This window comes from Vulpes vulpes, chromosome 13 (genome assembly GCF_048418805.1).
Source record: "Vulpes vulpes isolate BD-2025 chromosome 13, VulVul3, whole genome shotgun sequence".
NCBI classification, from domain to species: domain Eukaryota; kingdom Metazoa; phylum Chordata; class Mammalia; order Carnivora; family Canidae; genus Vulpes; species Vulpes vulpes.
Genome location: NC_132792.1, coordinates 155,235,853 through 155,257,577, shown reverse-complemented (window position 1 = coordinate 155,257,577; position 21,725 = coordinate 155,235,853). Strand labels below are relative to the sequence as shown.

The following is a 21,725-nucleotide window of genomic DNA, read 5'->3' as shown; positions in this document are numbered from 1 at the left end:
AGTAAAAGTGGTGAGAATGGACATACTTGTCTTAGTCCTGATCAGCTTTATTGTTGAATATGATATTAACTGTGGACTTGTCATATATGGCCTTCATTATTTTGAGGTACATTCTGTCTATACGCACTTTGTTGATAGTTTTAGTTATAAATGGATGTTGAATTTTGTCAGATGCTTTTTCTGCATCTATGGAGATGATCATATGATTTTTATCTTTTATTTTGTCAATGTGGTATATCACATTGATTGAATTGCAGATATTGAACCATCTTTGCATTCCGTAGAATAAGTCCCATTGATTATGGTGGAGAGTCCTTTTAATGAACTGTTGAATTTGATTTGCTTATATTTTATTGTGGATTTTTGCATCTCTGTTTATCAGGGATATTGGCTTGTAATTTTGTGTTTTTTGCCTGGTGTTGGTATGGGGGTAATGTTAACCTCATAAAATTAGTTTGGGAGCATTCCCACCTTTTCAGTTATTTAGAGAGTTCAAGGAGGATTGATATTAAACCCTCTTTGAATGTTTGATAGAATTCACATGTGCAACCATCTAGTCTTGGGCTTTTGTTTGTTGGGAGTTTTTTGATTACTGGTTCAGTCACCTTATTAGTAATTAGCCTATTTAGATTTTCTATTTCTTCATGATCAGTCTTGAAATACTATAAATCTATAGGAATTTATCCATTTGTTCTAAGTTGTTGAATTTGTTAACATAAAATTATTTATGGTAGTCTCTTATGATAATTTATATATTCCTTTGGTGTCAGTTGTGTCTTTTATTTTTGATTTTATTTATTTGAGAACTCTTTCTTTTTATCCTTGTGTATCTAACTAAAAGTTGGTCAGTTTTTTGTTTCTATTTTTAAAGAACCAACTCTTAATTTCAGTGGTCTTTTCTGTTGCATTTTTTTTTTTTAATTTATGATAGTCACAGAGAGAGAGAGAGAGAGAGAGGCAGAGACATAGGCAGAGGGAGAAGCAGGCTCCATGCACCGGGAGCCTGACATGGGACTCGATCCCGGGTCTCCAGGATTGTGCCCTAGGCCAAAGGCAGGCGCTAAACCGCTGCGCCACCCAGGGATCCCTTCTATTGCATTTTTTATCCCATATTTAATTTATTTGTGCTCTGATGTTTATTATTTCCTCCCTTCTACTAAATTATGGCTTCATTTTTCTTTTTTAGGCTTTAAATTTTTTTTTTTTATGTACAAAGTTAGTTTGTGTACTTGATTTTTTTCATTTTTAATGTGGTAGGTTTATATATCTATAAACTTTAGAACTATTTTGGTGTGTTATATTTTCATTTGTCTCAAAGTATTTTTTAATTTCTTGATTTCTTCATTGAGTCATTGGTCATTCAGTAGTATGTTGTTTAATCTCCATATATTTGTAATTTTTCCAGTTTTCTTGTAATTGACATCTAGTTTCATACTATTTTGGATGGAAAAGATATTTGATGTGATTTCCATTTTCTTGAATGTATTGAGACTTGTTTATAGACTAACAGATGATATATCCTGGAGATTGTTTCATGTACATTTGAAAAAAATATGTCTTTTGCTGTTTTGGGGATGAAATGTTCTTTATATGATAGTCTATCCGGTGTAATGTGCCTCTTAAGGCCAGTGTTTCCTTTTTGATCTCCTGTTTGGATGATCTATTCTTTTATGTAACTGGGGTATTAATGTCTCCTGTTATTATTCCTGTCAATTTCTCCCTTTACAAATGTTATATCTTCTTGCTGGATTGACACCTTAGTTATTATGTAATGCCCATCTTCATTTTTTATTATGTTCTTTGTTTCAAAGCTTATTTTGTCTGATACAAGTATAGCTGCCACACTTTCTTTTGGTTTCCTTTTGCATGAAATATCTTTTTCTGTTCCTTAACTTCCAGTCTCTGTGTTCTTGCATAAGATATGAGTTTCTTGTAGACAGCATATAGATGGCCTTTAAAAAAATTATTTAGCTACTTTGTATTTCTTGACTGGAGAATTTAGACCATTTACATTTAAAGTAATTATATCTACTATGTACTTATTGCCATTTTGTTTATTTTCTGGTTATTTTGTAGTTCTTCTCTGTTTCAGTCTTCTCTCGCTTTCTTCTTGGTTTGGTAGATTTGTATAGCTGTATACTTCGATTCTTTTTTCATTTTCCTTTGTGAATCTATTTATAGAGTTTTGCTTTGTGGTTACTATGAGGCTTACATATAATAGCTTATATATGTAATAGTGTATTTTAAGTTGATTGCAACTTAAATTTGAATGCATTTTAAAACTACATTTTGACCCGCTTCCCCATAAAAACATGTTTTATTTTTACTTTTTTAGTTTGAGAGAGAGTGCACACATGGGAGCTGGGGAAGGGGCAGAGAGAGAGAGAGAGATTGTAAGCAGGCTCCGGTGTACATGGAGCCCTGATGCAGGGCTTGATCTCATTACCCTGAGATTATGACCTGAGCCAAAATCAAGAGTCACACACTTAACCAACTAAGCCACCCAGGCACCCATCATTTTGTTTTTGATGTCAAGTTTAAATCTTTTTACCTTGTATATCCCTTAAGTAATTATTGTCTCTATAGTTATTTTCACTTTTGTTGCCATTTAACCTTCATACTAGCTTTATAAGTCTTTAATCTACTACCTTTACCATGTATTTACCAATGGGATTTTTATTCTCATATATTTTCTTAATAATTATTACCCTTTCTTTTCAGCTTCGAGAAATCTCTTCAACATTTTTAGTAGGGCAGTTTAGTGGTGATAAATTCCTTTAGCTTTTATTTGACTGGAAAGCTCTTTACCTCTATTTCAATTTTGAGTGATAACCTTGCCAGGTAAAGTATTCTTGGTTGGAAGTTTGTTTTTCCTCAGCACTTTGAGTGTGTCATGCCATTCTCTTCTGGCCTGCAAAGTTTCTGCTGAGAAATCTGCTGATAGCATTATGGGGGTTCCTTTGTAACAAGTTGTTTTTCTCTTGCTGCTTTTCAGATTCTCCAAGTTTTGATGTTTTAATTATGTTTTTTTGGCATGTATCTCTTTAGGTTCATCTTGTTTGGAAGTCTCTGGGCTTCCTGGGTCTGGATATCTGTTTTCTTTCTCAGATTAGGGACATTTTCAGCTGTTATTTTTTTCAAATAAGTTTTCTGTCCCCTTTTGTCTTTCTTGGACCTCTATAATATGGATGTTATTCTGCTTGATATTGTCCACAGATCCGTTAAACTATCTCTACTTTTTAAAATTATTTTTTTGTTTTACTGATTTGTTTGGGTGAGTTCCACTGCCCTGTCTTCCAGATCACTGATTCTGGTCTGCTGTTGAACCCTTCCAGTGTATTTTTTAGTTTAGTTATTGTTCTGTGACTTCTATTTGGTACTTTCTTATATTTTCTCTCTTTTTGAAGTTCTCATTGTATTTATCCAGTCTTCTACCAATTTCAGTGACTATCTTTATGACCATTACTCTGAACTCTTTATCAGATCAATTACTTTCCTCTACTTCCTGTAGGTTTTTTTTTTTTTTCCTGGAATTTTGTCTTATTCTTTCATTTGGAATATAGTCTGTTGCCTCATTTTGGTTGGCTTTCTATGTTAGTTTTGGTGCATTAGATGAAACAGCTCTCTCTCTCATTCTTTAAAGAATGACCTTGTGTAGATGACCCTATCATTTAACCTTGCCCTAGCTCTTGGTTATCTCTTGAACCTTTGTGATTGTCTAAGCAGCTTGATTTATTATTAATAGCTGTTGAGATAGTGCTCTGTCCTCTAAATGTTCCAGAGGGAGGGATCTATTTAGGTTGCTTGGAAGCTAAACCCTAAAGCAGCAGCTTTTTAAAGGTATGTAAATGTATAGTTTTGCAGGACGGCAGTCAGAAAGACTGCTGGTCTTCAGTCAATCTGGAGGAGTACTTTTGGTGACAATGGCAAAAAGTGTGGCTTCATACAAGTGTATGAACTTTCTAGGAGGTACCAGTGAGCTACTGCAAGGCCAGGGGAGAGTGCAAAAATGATATCCCCTGGTCTGTGTTCACTGAGCGTACTTCAATAGCCTCTAGATGTGTGGGAGTTCTGCAGTGTGCCCCTCAGTTGAAGCTCCAGTGTAAGTAAATAGGAAGACTCGGAGTGTGTTTCCTTCTGCTGTTTGTGCAGTACCCTGAGGGTAGTATCCTGTCAAGAACTGTCTCTTCTATTATTTCAGACCTGTGGGGCCCAGAAAACATAATTTTCCATGGCCACCAGAGCCAAGTGCTCAAGCGGCATTCCCTATGTAGGCTGTGCTTTTCCACTGCCTCTGATGGGGCTGCAAGGATGGTGTAGAGGCAGGAGTGCGTGCTGGCACTAGAAAGGTAGAAGGGAGAAGAAGTGACACCCACAAGTGCCTCTCTGTCCCAGAGAGAGAGTTTGAATAAGCTCCTCCTCCTCTGGCAGATGCTTTAAGGTTAGCAAATGAAGGATCCCTGGGTGGCGCAGTGGTTTGGCGCCTGCCTTTGGCCCAGGGCGCGATCCTGGAGACCCGGGATCGAATCCCACATCGGGCTCCTGGTGCATGGAGCCTGCTTCTCCCTCTGCCTGTGTCTCTGCCTCTCTCTCTCTCTCTCTCTCTCTCTCTCTGTGACTATCATAAAAAAAAAAAAAAGATTAGCAAATGAATCTTCATGTTGGTCTAGGTACTTTACATACTGCCGCTTTTGTACTTGGTCCTGAGGCAAGGGAGTCTGTGCCTAAGTTCTTTAAGAGTAGAATCTACATTCCCTACAACTCTTTGTTCTCCTGGATATAAGCCCTGTTGGTTTTCAAAGCCAGACATTTTGGGAGCTCATCTCTCTGATGTAGGTCTGAAAGCTTGAGGTGCCTGATATGTGCCATAAGTCCCTTATTTCTCAGAGAGAAACTGCTTGAGATCCCTCCCACTTGTGGGTCACCACATATTAGATGGGGTTTTGGATGAGATCATGTCTCTGCCTCTTCTACATTTCTCAGTGTGGTTCTTTTATCCTTTGTTGTGGAGGAGCTATTCGGCTAGTTTTCAGGTATTTTTGTGAGGGAATTATTGCATATGTAGCTGTGAATTTGCTGTATCCATAGGAGAAGGTGAATTCAGAATCTTATGCTGCCCTGTTGAAATGTCTCCTTGTTTTGTTTTTATAACGCCATTCTAATGGGTGTGAAGTGGTATATCATTGTGGTTTTGATTTGCATTTCTTTAATGATTTGTGATGTATTTTCATGTACTCATTGGTCATTTAATTTTCTTCATTGGAAAAAAGTCTGCTCAAGGTCTTTGCCCATTTTTAAGCATGTTTTGTTGTTGTTATTGAGTAGTAGGAGCTCTTTATGTATTCAGATATTAATCCCTTAGTAGATATATGATTTGTAGATATTTTCTTTCATTCCATGGGTTGCCTTTTTACTTTGTTGATTGTGTCCTTTGATTCATGAAAGTTTTTAATTTTCATGAAGTCCGATTTTGCATTTTTTCTTTTGATGCTTGTGCTTTCAGTTTCATGTCAAGAAATTACAAATTCAATGTCATGGTGCTTTCCCTATATGTTTTTTTCTAAGAATTTTAGTTTTAGCTCTTACATTTAAGTCTTATCTTTTTTTCTTAAAAATGAAGATGAGAATGCTCAAGTGTGCTTTTGAATTAATCAACTTCTGTAGGATGATATTTGTAAATTTTCCCCTTAGTCATTCTTTGATGTTTGGAGCAAGAACTAATTTACTAAGATATGAGCTGTACCATTTGGTGTAATTTAATTCAAATAAAAGTTTTTTTTTAAAGATTTTATTTATTTATTCATGAGAGAGAGAGACAGAGAGAGAGAGAGGCAGAGACACAGGCAGAGGGAGAAGCAGGCTCCATGCAGGGAGCCTGACGTGGGACTCGATCCCGGGTCTCCAGGATCACCCCTGGGCTGAAGGTGGTGGTAAACTGCTGAGCCACCGGGACTGCACCAAAGAAAAGTTTTTAAAAAAGTTTTAACTATTGCCTATTATTGTTTTCTGATTTTTAACATCAGGATATATTTTCCATCCTTTTCTTATCTGTTTAAATTCTCAGTTGATGTGTACCTGGGTGGCTCAGCTGGTTAAGTGTTGACTCTCAGTTTCTGTTCAGGTCATGATCTCAAGCTCATGGTATTGAGCTCTGTCTTGGGTTCCATGCTCAGTGAGGTGTCTTCTTGAAATTCTCTCCCCTCCTCCCTTTCCCTCCTGTCCTCTCTTCTCCCCTACCCCTCTACCTGCTTGCATGTACTATCTTTTAAATAAATAAATAAATAAACAAACAAACAAATAAATAAATAGATAATTTTTTTAAAAAATAAATTCTCATTTGATATTTCATTACTCTTGAGGTATTTTTCTGGGTTGGCCTAAAATTTTTTTCCTTTGTTTCTAGCTATACTCTAAGCCTTTCTGTGACTTTTTTCTCCTATCTACACCTAAAACTTGGATGTTCTTATTTTATATTCTTAGTTTCTCTTCTTTCTACACATTTATTGGCATTTCATACACACTGATAGCTCTAAGTGCCACTGTATTTTGATCTTTAAGAATGTTCTTCCTTCCTGAACCCTGATTATATCATTCCACAGCTTATAGTCTTCTCATAGCTTCCTTTTTCTCTTAGAATAAAATCTAAACTTGTATGCAGCCTGATGTATAAGAAGCTCCATGATCTAGTTTATGATATTCTTTCCTAGCTCATCTACTCCTTTTTTGTTACACATAATGTATTATCCAATAATTTTGAACTACTCAAATTTTCCAGAACATAAGTCTACATAGTTATCTTTCAAGATTATAAGTCATTCACTCATGATTACTGATAGGACAATCATCTTTTGAGATTCAAAGTAAATATCTTTAAAAAAACAAAACCCTAAATTCAGCACAGATACTACTACAGACACTTCTTATTTAATAGAATTTAAATGTATCGTTAATGAATTAAGATACTCCTTTTGCACTTCTAGTGAGCAATCTCCTAATCTGGCAATCAAATTTTATTATTATAATAGCAAAGTTTTGGTACTTGTCAAAAGTTCAGGTATTTTTTGTGGATGTGTGTAAATATTTCCCCTGCTACACTTGATGTACTTAATTCTGTGAGATATTCATTAGAAGGTCATTTTACATTTGAACAATTTTATGTTGAAGCTATGCATTCAGTCATTTTCCTAGGAAAATAACTGGAAATAAAAATATTTAATTATAGCAATGGAAATTCAAAACCAGAATTCTACTTGGTGATTATTTCTTGTTCTTTGTTTTTGCGAGTATACACGTGGAACCAGCATTAATTCTAATAGTCATCCAAATTTTGAATAATTTACTTTTAGAAACTCTTAGTGTTAAATATGGTCTTTTCTTTTAAGTCATTCTAAAGAACAGTCTAAGTAGGCAGTTTTGAATGCACACTGTGTAAACATTTATAGAAATTGGAGTTATGAAATTTTGTTAGGTTATAAGACAAATTGTGAGAAGTTATGTGTCTCATATCCAAGTTCCTTACAATTAAAATTTACCTTTTTTGAGCAATTTCCATTTCCTTTTGTATATTGTCCCCACCTAAATATTTTAAGAAAGAATAAAAATTATATATATAAAAAGCAACCTTCGTATATTTATAACTGGGTTTATATGTATAATTCAGAAAAAGTGAGTGTGCTTATCAAGGTACATTATTATTATACATATCCTAGGAAGTAAATGCATTATATATTTTACTTAATCCCATTTATTATTAGCCACATCTGTGAGAATATTTTATGAGGAACACTGACTTTCAGGTGAAATCTATCCATAATAAGGAAATACACATACACATGTGTGCTGGTAGCTGTTTAGAAAAGAGCTATTTAGAATAACCTGTACATTGTATCATAGTACAATGATCATACTAAATTGTATCCCTTAAAAATGAGGTTTAAGATTTTAAAATTAAAATGGAAAATGGAAGCATTCAGTGATCTGATAAAAAGTATTGTTATTTTTATTCAATCCCATTGTTGTTGGATTTAATGATTTAAGTGATTTTCTCTATAGATAGCATCGGTGTATTTTATAATAATCGTTTTGCCAAATATAGATTTATATTAAATAGAATTGCTATTTTACTTTCTGGATAAAGATATTTGATTATATTTTCCATACTTATTAAATTTCAATATTTCTATTTCAGTTTTTGAAATATGCTTGTGGTAAGCAGTTGTGTGAAACATGTCTAATATCAAAAGGCACAGTGCATGATTTATCAGGTAGTTTTTAATTATATTGCTTTGAATCTAATTCATTTATAAAATGTACTTTTTAATTTTACTCTAGGAAGATGATTTGAATGAAACTCTCAAATCGCTCTATAGCCACCCAGTACCAAAGGCAAACACTCCTGTCAGTTTGAGTGTGGTAAGTATTAGCTATTAATTGATTTTTTTGAGTCATAGAACATTCTCATTTAAGAACACATGCACCATCAAGAGATTCTTCTACCAGGGAAGCTTTAGTGCCAGTAATAACAGCACTACAGGATGATATTGGAACTTTTTGCCATGCTTTAACTATCATAACATATAGTAGATGTGAATTTTTGGAGTTCTTAAATCACAGATTTTTTTTATTATATGCTAGAAGTAGCTACATCTGTGAGAATATTTTATGAGGAACACTGACTTTCAGGTGAAATCTATCCATAATAAGGAAATACACTTACACATGTGTGTGCACACACACACAATACTTCTCATAAAATGAAAACAGTACATAAAAAAAGAATTGAGGGTATAGCATATAATTAATCATATGATAAAAATTCTGGGTACAAAGTTTCTTCTTCTTTCCCCATTCTGCAATCCATCCAAGTATAAACACCAACCAATGAAAACATGATTGATATTTATCAAACAGCCTGTTGTGGTATAGATTATTTACCACTGAAACTTCACTAAGCACACTAGTATTTTGGGAGATTTTGTAAATATTCAAAGTTAATGACCACAAATGAGGATATTTTCATTAATATTCAGTATACCACATGAAATGTTAGCATTTATTTATATTCATTTTAGTTCTTCCAACAGAATGATAAACGGTGCCACTCATAAGAAAGAAAATGTATAGGGTGATGTAAGAGAAATTGAAAGAAAAAGTAAATTGAAGTATATGTAATCGTATTCATAGGTCTTTACTTTTTTGCACAACAAAGAAATGATTAGTTTCATTATATTCTTTGGTAATAACTTTCTTTTTGCGTAATTTTTCCTGCAGTTTTCCTCAATAATAGCATTCTCTGACATTATTCTATTTTCTCTGTCAGCAACCTAGTTCAGATGCTTAGCACTTTAAATAGTTCTTACTCTAGAGTTTCTCTTTCTAGTCCTTTCTATAAAAGCCTGTCAGATTAAACTTCCTTAAACTATATAAAGTTTCTTGCTGAAACCTAAAAGCTCCCATTTTCTATAGATTTTGTCCAAACTTTCCACCAGGCTTTCATGAACACAGACTAGTTAGCCTCAGTCTACCTTTTCATTTTTGTTTCACTTTTTTTTTTCCTAAATTGATTTCCTACTCTGGTCACATTGTTCTGTTCGTCTTCTTGAATGAACATTGTGCTTTTTCACTTGTACACCTTACTTTTTTACTAAAGCCTCTTTGTAGAATATCCATCTGTAGTCTAGAACTAGCTCACTTCCCACCTTTGTGAAACTTTCCTGTGTGGTTAACAGCGTATTATTTTTCCCTGTGATCTCCACACCTTTATGTCTACACCCTCTTTTGTTGCACACTACCAAAGAGGAAATATTTAGTAGTCATTTGGAGATTGTAGACTGGAAAGCTAAGGATAACCTGGAATTTTTAACGCAGATGTTAGTAGTCATCAACAGAAATAGTTGTAGGAATACTTGAGCTATTTAAAGGAATACAGGGAGAGTAAAGCAGAGGCCAACATCTCATTGTCCAAATGGATTGTATAGAAGAAAAAAGCAGATTGTATGAAAGAATTAGAGGAAGGAACAGTTAAGGAGAAACTCAGATTTGTAGGTCATTGAAGCCAAAGAAGTGCAAGGTTTATGATTAGTAAGAATGAAATAGGCCAAGGGAAAATATCAAGAACAAATAAAGGCTCTGGATTATCAAAAATAAATGTCATTCTTTGAAGGAGTTGTATTTATAAAATGATTCTAACACTTTGTTAAAAGGTGAAGGAAATATACGTGCTAAAATAATAGAGGTAACTATTGTAGAGCATTAATGAGAGATGTAAAAAATGCATGCTGGCTTTAAATTGGAGTATCATTTGTTCTGGAGTAAATAAATACCTTACAAAAATACTGTTCAAAAATACTGGCTATTCAGAGGGCACCCGAGTGGCTCAGATGGGTAAGCATCTGTCTTTGGCTTAGGTAATGATGCCAGGGTCCTGGGATCGAGCCCCATGTTGGGCTTTCTGCTCAGTGGGGAGTCTCCTCCCTCACCCTCTGCTCCTCCCTTCTACTCATGCTTTCTCTGTCTCTCAAATGAATAAGATATTTTTTTAAAATACTGGCTATTGAAACAATTCATCTTTATTAGTTAGGATTGTAAATAAAAAAAAAGTGTTAGACCTCTTAATATCTAAGAATAGGGAATACTGGTTTAAGTCATAGTTACTAAGTGTGTGATGTTAAGCCAAAAAGTTAATATCTTTTGATGATTCTTTTTCTTCATTTGAGAAATTGAGTGAGTCTATTTTTGAGAAAGTTGTTTGGGGAATTACATGAAATGATATATCTAGATATACCATGAAAAGCTATCCTAATATCAGTTGTTAGTGAATTGAAGTTTTATCATATGGAGAAGATATTTTGTACTGTAGCTGAAATAATCTTGTTTAGTGAATTTGAGTGTGTTCTATTCCATGTATGACAGTTATTTCTATAATTTAAGCCTTCTTATAAGCTTTTGAGTCAATAACTATGGTAGCTTTCAAATTTTGTATTCCTTTTCTCAAAACAGTATCTAAAGAATTGGCAGATTCAGCTGATTGATAAAATATTGTCTTAAATTCAACTAAAGTCCATTTAGTAATTTCATTGGATTCAACAACGGTTTGCTCTAGTGCTGAGCCCAGTGCTGTGCTGTTCATGAGTGGCAGAGCTGGGATTAAAAGCACTTGTCTTCAGCTTCTCGTAGAGGTTTTAGTTTTATGATGCCCCGTTAAGATTGATTGTCCTGGGAATTTTTGTTCTTCCATAAAGTAGAAAGAAAATTTTGTTTGCACAGTTTGTGATAGAAAAATGTAAGAAGCCTTGGGAAGTTACTATACTTCCTTATAATTTCATATTTCATGAATGCTGTAACACATGAATTTTTCAAGGCTTGACATTGCAACCACAAGAATATCACAGATTGTATAAAAAGTTAGTATTTAATGTAAATGTTTATTTTGAAATTCTATTTCAAAATTATTAATATCCACAGCATTTTCTACTCTCTGTTGAGAATGAAAATACTTTGAGGTTTTTCTAGCATAAAATTGGCAAAACAGCATTTAACATAGCATTTATAATTAATGGTACTTTCAGTGAATAATGTGGCTACATGGGTTTGTTTCAGATACACAGCAAATTCTGTAAACTTCCCCCATGAAAGTAAAATATTCATTTTTTCTCTCATATATTATAAGAACCAAGAGATATATATTGCCAGTGAGCAAGTTCTGAAAGATCAGCCCTTCCTAGTACCGGTGAGTTAAAAGGACATTGGCTTCTAAAAATCACTATTAAATTGAGAAAATAATTACTTCTTTCACTGTGTTTTTCAGATTCACTCCAGTCCTTTAGGAAATGGTTAATTTGACTCTTTTAAGAAAATTAATCATTCGGAGTATATTTTCTGTTTATACTATCTTTTAGAGCATAGTTTTATGAAATACAGTACTATTAAAAAACTCCTCCAAATAAAGCAGTTAATAGAGACCAAATCTATGCATATTTCTTCATTCTCAGTAGTAGTAATGTGAAAGTGCTTCACAGCAAGAGATTTCTGTCACATTTTTTTGTCACAAGGTCTCAGGAGACCTTGTGATTTATCTCATATTGTTTTTCTACCCTGGAAAATTTTGCATTATGACTGTGCTAACTAGCCTGTTCTGACTAGTTAGATGTGCCCAATATTGGCTAGAATGTTTCTTTTCCAGTCTTTAATTATGACAGTATTAAATATGTCCTTATGTGATTAAGATAGTAAAATAATTTTGGAGATTAATATGAACAGAAAATAAAACAATTCTGGTGATTTAGTTGTGCTGATTCTGGGTGGTAAAATTTGGGAACATTATGGGGCAACATGAAGACATACACAATATGCTTTTTATATAAATAGATCTATGAACTGTTGTGTTGCTTTGAATGTTATAGGAGCTAATTACTGTTTGTTTAGTGGGTGTATGAGAGTCAACTTTTGAGATCATGTTTTAAAAAAACTTTTAAATATTTAAAAATTATGGCCTATTGCTGCTTTCTAAATAATAAAGAAGCTGATATGTACCAGAGAACTTTGTTGTGACTTACCATAGAAACTGAGAAATCTTAATAGATCTTGAGATATTCTTGGGAAAGCAAACTTAATTATTTACCGGTATCCCTCAATGTGTTCGTATGTACATACATACCTTTCAGTAATATACTTTTTTGTCTTAATAATTATTTTCCAGGATTCTAATTTCAGTTTTAAAATTAAATATTTTTAACTGACACTTAACTGTGTTTGTATGTGAAAGTTATTGTTCAATATATAAACCTGCTGTCTTATTTAAGAATCTCTCAAATTCCACAAATCCTGAATGTTAATCCTTGGTACTTATTAATTTAATTGATACATCTTTTCATATTTTTTCTTAAATTATATGTAATATGACCAAATTTTCATTCTGCTTTTCTTATGTGATTTATTTCTTTTTGTTAGCATTCCTACTTCATTGCTCCAGATGTTACTGGACTCCCAACAATTCCTGAGAGTGTAAGTTTCTGTTTTCTATATTTTTTTTATGCTACTCATATTATGAATTTTATTTATTTTGGTCTCAATGTCTGAAGATTTCTGTTTAGAGAAATAGAATACATCTTAATTATCTGTTTTGTTAGAAATACGAAATAGGAGTAATGGTGTTATCTCTTTTTCTTTTTGATGTGTCTCCTACTTTACTTCCTTAATGTCTGGTTGCAAGTAAGGAAAATTGCATGAGAAAAACTATTTCTACCACTTGAAGTTGTTCAGTAGGATCATAGATATTTATATGTATATATGATATACATATATATATGTATCATGTATCATATATGTATCATGTATCATATATATATATATATATATATATATATATATATATATATATATATGATATATTAGGTCCTGAGCTCTCCTGGATAAGTTAGGGGAAATATCTCAGATGGACTCTACTTGGTGGGGGGATGAATACTGGCAATGGGAAATATTTTCTTTCACACACTTAGTTACTTTAGTGAACTGACTGTAGCATTTTAGATTACTTATATAATTCTGTGAAAATCTTAATGTCCTGTACTTGATTTCCTGATTTTAATTGAAGTGATATATATTTTGTAGGGCTTGAGGGGTACTATAAGAAATTATAAAAATTTCTAAAGTTTGCATTTTATTTAGAGTCCTAATTGTAGCCATGCTAGAAATAGTTTCAGTGTTTTAATCAGTATTATAAGTTAATATTCTGTAGAAAAATTTACATGGAAAGTGAAAGTGATAAATAGGCTTTTGGTTGCTGTGTAAAAAGGAAATTTTCTCTTATGCAATCTTTTTCAACTTCCCTTGGAAAGATACAATGAATTAGTAGAAATAATTCAATAAACAGTGAAAGAAACATCAATAGGAAATTTCAATAGGAAACATCAATCCTAAATTTCTAGAAATACTTATTATTTTTTTTTCAGAACTCTTAATGTTCTTTCAGAATGTTTTCAAACTTACTAAGTGTTTCATTTCCAAAAGTACATGTGTTATGAGTGAATGAAGCCTGGGGAAACAATTGTTAAGTTTTCCAATATTAAACCAAGGCTGTCAGTGGTATTTTTAGTACAGATGAGTCCAGATAACTCCTATGAAAAGAGTAGATGAAGCAGTTTTTAATGTTGGCCTGAAATAGACTATCAGCACAGCATTCTGTGTTGAGAAATATTTTTCGATCTAGAAATTATTTTTCTTTGAAATTACAGGGAAAATACTAAGGTTGAATGCCATTAATCCTAGATATGAAGAGTTGAATTGGAAAGTGAGGTAGACTTCAGATACAGAAAACAGCAAATCAGTTTCTCCCTACTAAATTCAACATCATTCACTGATATTACAGGTTCTGTGTCCTGCTGTTACGTTTGTCCTGGTAAAATTTCTCCCTTCTGGAAATCAAAGAAACGATTGGATTTGTTTTCTTGCCCAACTAAAAGTTTTCACCTCCTAGGTCATAGTCTACTTAATATTACACTTTTTAGTTTATTATCACATCTGATTCAATCTCTTTATTATTTTATAATTTTCTGGTTTGTTTGAGTTTGAGTACAGAAAGTTAAAAATAAGGAGAAGTTCTAAAAGTCCAAGTTATGTAGCTTATCCCAATTTTTTCTTATGTGGGGAAAATAAGACAATGTTAAATCAAGGAAGTTAACTAGCCTACCACCAAAATTTATTTGGTTATAGGAGCATAGATTAGATCTGACATCTGATATAAACAAGGGATTTTCCTTAATAAAGGTCAAGGATCTGCTTTATGAATTCATCTCATCCTTTGGGTGCCTTGTACATAGTACATACTGTCAGACAGTAATGTTGCTGACTGAATGATCGGCAAACATAAAAAGACTCAAATGTAATTTTTGGAACAGCTGTTCTCAAAGTTCAGTGTGTGTGTGTGTGTGTGTATGTATAAATATATTACTGATATATATATATGCATGTATGATATATATGTATGTATACATATATATATATCAGTAATACATTATTTTTAAAAACAGATACTTGGAGCCATACTCTGAAGATTACAATTCAGCAGGGCTATAGTTGGGGCCCAAGAAAACAGTTTATAAATACTTGGGGAGGGACAGTGGAAAATGTGTGATCCTCTGATTATCCTCCGTGAAACATGTTCCTGGGGTAGGATTATGTTTCAAATAATAATAGAGTGTTATGTGCTTCATGTGGCAGCAGGATAGTATTACATTTAATTATTTTAATGAATATTTTTAATAATAACATCCTTTGAACTTTAAGACTTGTTGGTAAATGTATAAAATATTTTCCTTCATAATCACCATGAGCTCTAACTTACACATTTACTTTTCACTTGTACAGAGAAATCTTACAGAATATTTTGTTGCTGTGGATGTGAATAATATGCTGCAACTGTATGCCAGCATGTTACATGAGAGGCGCATCATTATTACCTCTAGCAAATTAAGCACTGTAAGTACTTCACACTTCTCCTTTTAAGTAGAATGTATTGAGCATTTCACAAAAAGACCTATGAACCTCTGCAGACTTAGAAATGTTCTATGTGTACTTATGAGACAATATCTACATACTTTTTTGATATATGGTTTTAATCTGGCTCTTGAAGTACAAAAGTCTGATTTATAGAAAGGCCTTCTCAGATGCATTAAGTCAGGTTAATTATTTTTTCTTATCAGGAGATGAGAGTTTTTTTTTCTTTTTAACTCTCCAGAGTTCATTTTAGTGCCTTCTACCATATAAAGAATTCTTAAGAGCTATTATGAGATCTTTATTATTCACTTGTGGCTTTTTCCATTGGAGCTACTTGAAAGAAATCAAGGGGCCATAATAATAGCTGCTATCCTAACCTGGTAATAGGTAGATTCATCTTTGTTGCCAAGTAGTGGTTTGGGAGTAGCTTCTATAATAGTTCTGATTTGGAGGAGCTCTTCAGGCTGATAATAACTTAAAAGTCAAAGTAGCATTCTTTTTTTAAATCACAGGTTTTATGCTACTCATTGAAATATTCTTTTGGAAGGTCTTCATTACTGTGGTAAAGGCAATGAGAATAGGAGTTTTCTTGGGTTATAGAAAAATATTCAAAAGTATTTTACTAGTTTTCCTAACTTTTTTCTATTGTAAGCATTAAAATTTTAATATTTTTGACTTAAAAATTTTAACATAAACTTTTTAGTAATATACAAGGTATTTATTAAAAGTGTAATGTTGCATGAATTTGCTTCCTTACAAATTTGGTTATTGATAAGAATAAGATAATATTTTTCTTTTTGTTCTCCCATAGTAGAAATGAAAACCTCATTCTGTGAAGTTTTAGAATGTTAGCAGCAGTTTCAGGAGTTCTCTAGGATATCTGTTTAGTCTTTAACAATGAGAAGCATATTTTTTAGACAGGATAAATGGCCACCCTGGGATCAAATAGCTAATTAGAGAGAGGTAATGTGAAACTGAGTGTCATGATTCTAATTTTGGGTTATTTTCATTACTCTACATTTGAAAAAATGAAATTTTGAGATTTTGAATTATAATATATCCCCACTTATCCAAAAAGATTGAAATAATATATTTTATGTTTTGAAAAACACATTATATGCATTTAAAGGAGTAAGAATGGAGAAATGGTGTAGTATAATCAGAGAATAAGCACAAGTCAGTGACACAGGTAATTTGCATTTTCTTAAAATGATATTGAGAAATTTAATCTGAGTCATTTGGTGCTATATATATATTTTTTCTGCTATTTTTAATTTACCATTGAAGTAAAACCATTCTTCTCCCCATTATCTTCCTCATTTTTTAAACATGTTTTTTCAAGATTATAAGTAATATTTCTATATGGGTATTATCCTGAATATTAAAAAGATTGTATAAACTGTCTCGGACACCTAGGAACTAATTCTTATCATGAAATCTGCTATATGCGAGGCACTTTCTAGGCACTAAGGATTCAGCAGTAAGCAAAGTCCAAACACTCTTGGAGTTTATATTGAACTGATGAAACAAAAAAGGAAATTAATGAAATAGCTGTTATGTCTTTTGATGGTGAGTGCCAAGGGAAAAGTGATAAAGTAAATCTGTATGCAGGATGAAAGGTGAGGGGCAGGTCTAAATTTATATAGAGTGGTCATGGAAAGCTGCATAAAGTGCAGGAGTGAGCTATGCAAATGGATTATAAGCTTCCCTATTTGCAAAAACATTTGAAATAAATCTGAGTTTATGACTATTGTAAAATATTGGTGTTCTCTTTATTGCAATTTATAAACACCTCTTAAGAGCTGAGTAACCTCTCTTTGACTCAGTTTCTTCCCAGGTAAACTGGGAAAATGGGAGTAATATAGTCTTAATCTCATAGGGTTGCTGTAGAGATTAAGGAGATCTCTTTATAGCTATATAAATATATAAATTTATATATACACATGTACAATATACATATGATGTGCTTAGAATTGTATCTGCTAGCATTCAATGATGATTCAATGATTATTAGCTATAATTTTATAATAGACTAGATCTGCAGTTTAGAGTAAAAATTAACATGCCTACCCGTAACTTTATTTGAGTTAAATAGGAATATTATTATTATTTTTTAATAATATTATTTTAATAAAGGCTTGGTGTTATTCAGGGAGTCATTTCTTTGGTTGAGGTAAACTTCTGCCAATATTTAAGGCAATTCATGAAAACTGGATGGTGATGTCACCTCTAAGTTACCAGCTTTTTTTGGTTCATTCCCTGGGATGGTAGGACTGATAAAAAAAAACATAATTCAAGCATGCTTTCATGATCTTCTTTCCCTTCTTACGTGGGGAAAGCTGTTTTGCTTGAACCTTATCTTGCAAAATTCAAGATATAGATATAGATATATATCTTGTTTGTGTGTATATATATATATACATCTACATATATACACACACACACATATATATATATATATATATATATATATATATATATATCGGCTGTAAATTCCATGCATAGTAACATTTAAGGTCAAAGACTAGGACTATGGCATAAATTAGAAATAAGCTATTTTTAGGAAGAATTTAGTGAAATCTCTGAACCAACCAAGGAAGGAATAGTTAGTTGTTAATGGACTGACTTGCTTTTAAACTTTTTACATTCTTATTTTATACATCATGAAGACTATATTGTATTTAGTATTAATACAAGAAATTTTACCCATTTTTCATGTTTTAGATCTACAGTCAAAATTTTAACTATTAGAAGAACATACGCAACTTAAAGTATCTTTACATTTATAATTTTATTATGGTTTTAGGAATTTTGTTTGTGTGAGTTACTCTTCGACACATATTTTATTCAAATCATATTAGTCAACCTTATAGCTTCCTGGCTGTTTTAGTGATGATACACTGGTAGCAATCACATTGCTTAAAGGTACCTTTCCTTAGGTATTGTTGTATAATTTGTGATTTATAGAGATAAACTTTAAAATAAAAAAAATAATTTTGAGATATGTTAGCATAACTATGGAGAATAGTGGTATGATTTTAAATTTAAAAAGTTTTAAATTTTAAATTATGAATTTCTGTCCATATAAAAGTGTGGTATTTTAAAATTTGTTTTCAAATCTTTATTTAAATTCCAGTTAGTTAACATACAGTGAATACTAGTTTCAGGTGTAGAATTTTGTGATTCATCACTTACATACAACACTCGGTGCTCATCACAAGTGTGCTGCTTAATGCCCATCACCTATTTATCTCATCCCCATGGCCACTAAAGTATGGCATTTTGTTAGGACCCATTATTACATTTTTCTGTATTTAAGTTTAATCAGTTGGGACATAAATAGTTCAGTGTTTTTTTCTGTTGATACATTACCAAGTTCACACAGAAGGGTTCCTGGTAATCCTGAACAAGAATACTGATTTTATACATGCTGTAGGCAGGCCCTAGATGTTTAAGCCCCAAGTGAATTTCTGGTAGACTCGCAGAACATCATGCCAAAGTCTTATGTATTCAAAGCAAAGGAATAAATCATTATATTACAAGAGTGTATCAGTTGACTTATTGCTGTTTTGTGACCAGAGGTAGAGAAGATTGCTGTTTAAAGTCATGTCATTGGTTCTCAAATCAGTCAGGCATGAAGTCTTGTCATATGCCTCTATAATTGTACCTCACCAGACTTTCTTTAACTAGTCAGCTGGGGCTGTGCATTTTGTCTCAAACACCCGGCTGGCCAGCGTCTGACAGGAGCTTTCTCATCATCCTGTCAGTAATATGTTAACTAGAGTGTATCTTTGTGGCCTGTAGAAGCAGGTGGAAGAGATGCTTCTCTTTAAAGCAGATGTCTAAATGTTAGCTACTATTTTGACCAATATTTAGCTGGTAAATATCACCCTCTTAAAGTCTATAAGCACATTAGTTACAGAGATTGGATTGTATAGTGCATGTTCTTTCTGGAATATTTAGAGCAAGCAATATGCTATGAGTGCTGGAATTGTGTTAATAAACTGTAATTTCTTCCTTTGTTATAGTTGCCCCCAGGCATTTAAGCATATGCTTTTCTCTCCTTCTCTCATTAATTCCATCAAGGGCATATGCAAAAAGAAATCTTCTGGTCTCTGGAAAATCAGCTATTAAAATGTAGATTTTATAGGTTTAGACTGAAGGGGAATCCGGAGGATTTTAACCCCTCCATCTGGATTTTACATATTCTTGATTTGTCTCTTAATGGTACCACCTGTATCAGCATTTAATCTGAAACCTGAAGCACAGAGAATCTTGCTAGAGATTAAGAATTGAACAGTTGGTGAGAGAACAAAGATTACCCAGGTCTACTTGTAGTTAAGACTATTGAAGTGTGTTTTTGCCCCTTGTGTTTTTAAAGCTGCAGCAGCATGGTACAGTTAAAAATTGTTATCAAGACCTTTCAGGGACAGATAGTCTAGGAACAATTTTTAGATTTTTAAAAATTCTTCCCAAAGCCCATAGCAACCAATTATGTCAGCTGAAACTGTAGATAAGAATTCTACTTACGAGTGTATTATTTGACACATATACCGCTCTTCTGAACACTGTATTTTCATTCAGTGCTAAATGAATGTGACTGGAGTGTGGAAGTTGGCCTGTTGTGGTCATCCTCTAACGCTCTGTTAAAAGATACATGTGCAGATCAGTTAGAGGAAACTTCTTTTTTATTTTTTTAAATTTTATTTATTTATGATAGCCACACAGAGAGAGAGAGAGAGAGGCAGAGACACAGGCAGAGGGAGAAGCAGGCTCCATGCACTGGGAGCCTGACATGGGATTCGATCCCGGGTCTCCAGGATCGCGCCCTGGGCCAAAGGCAGGTGCTAAACCGCTGTGCCACCCAGGGATCCCCAGTTAGAGGAAACTTCTAAGACAGGAAAAGTGGAGGTGCTTGTATCTTCCAAGTCTTGTGGCGATTGGTGTTCTATTCTTCACGGAAACAAGCGTATATTTCTGCTTTATGGTTTAATATATTTGTCCTCTAAAATTAAACTATTGACTTTTAATTTAAAAATCAGTTTTTAACATAACAATTATGTTGGGACACCTGGGTGGCTTAGCTTTGACTCAGGGCGTGGTCCCAGTCCTGGGATCAGGATCTAGTCCCACATTGGGCTTCCTGTGGGGAGGGAGTCTGCTTCTCCCTCTGCCTGCCTCTCTGTGTCTCTCTGCCTCTCTCTCTGTAAATAAATAAATAAAATTAAAAAAAAAATAAAAAATATATCAATTATGTCATTATCTAAGGGGCATATTGTCCATCACTAGGTTCTGTGAATTTTGTTCCTACAAGTACTCAGATCTCTACACAAACAACCTTGGAAGATTTTGGTTTACTGCAGTGTTTCCTATCTGGAATGACTGAATTTTGTGCTGTTCATGATTCTCAATCTTAAATATAGGACAAATTAGGGATCCCTGGGTGGCGCAGCGGTTTGGCGCCTGCCTTTGGCCCAGGGCACAATCCTGGAGACCCGGGATCGAATCCCACATCAGGCTCCCGGTGCATGGAGCCTGCTTCTCCCCTCTGCCTGTGTCTCTGCCTCTCTCTCTCTCTCTCTCTGTGTGGCTATCATAAATAAATAAATTAAAAAAAATTAAATATAGGACAAATTATATATGTATTGTTTCTGTTTTCTTAGTACAACTATTGAGAACAGTTGGTTTGTTTTTAAATGTACCTTTTATATTTATATGTTTTTGCACAGTACATTGTGTTTTGCAATTAGGCACGTTTTTTTCTTCTGATGAAATTTCTTAAGTTATATCCTCTTATCCTGCTATGGGGCTGATTTGGGGATTGGCCCCTCTGTCTCATCTTCCTCCACCACCCAAGTTCTGTAGATACTACCTCCTCCGTCTTTTTTTTCTTTGACATCCTTTCCCCATTCCACCTGCCCATTGTCTTAGTTCTGGCAGTTGTCACTTCCCACAAATGCTATTTTCAGATCATCTATCCTGAATGTTGACATTTTCTCCATTTACATAAAATGATGGTGATGATGAGAAAGAGTAAGTACAGCCCAGAATTATGTAGTATATACTATGACCTAGCTGCTCCTTAATTTAATCATCACTTACTATAAACTCAGGGAAGAGACTTTATTTGATTCAGTCACTACAGTAAACCTAACCTCTTAGGGTAGTGCTGATACATAGTAGGTTTCTAGCAATAATTTCTTGAGTAAGTGCCTGAAACTGCACTTTTTGGA

At 33.4% G+C, this 21,725-nt stretch overlaps 1 protein-coding gene across 9 annotated transcripts in view; it reads left to right on the top strand.

Moving 5' to 3' along the window:
• Nucleotides 1-21,725, top strand: part of DENND1B (DENN domain containing 1B) — a 261,506-nt gene that overhangs the window by 119,830 nt on the left and 119,951 nt on the right. For 8 of the 9 annotated variants that reach the window (XM_072733418.1, XM_072733421.1, XM_072733423.1 and 5 more), the window contains 4 exons: nucleotides 8,332-8,412; nucleotides 11,669-11,728; nucleotides 12,949-13,002; nucleotides 15,364-15,474. In XM_072733418.1, the coding sequence (XP_072589519.1) occupies nucleotides 8,332-8,412; nucleotides 11,669-11,728; nucleotides 12,949-13,002; nucleotides 15,364-15,474 (306 nt within the window). The remainder of the gene's footprint in view (nucleotides 1-8,331; nucleotides 8,413-11,668; nucleotides 11,729-12,948; nucleotides 13,003-15,363; nucleotides 15,475-21,725) is intronic. The other variant, XM_072733415.1, reaches the window with a different exon arrangement.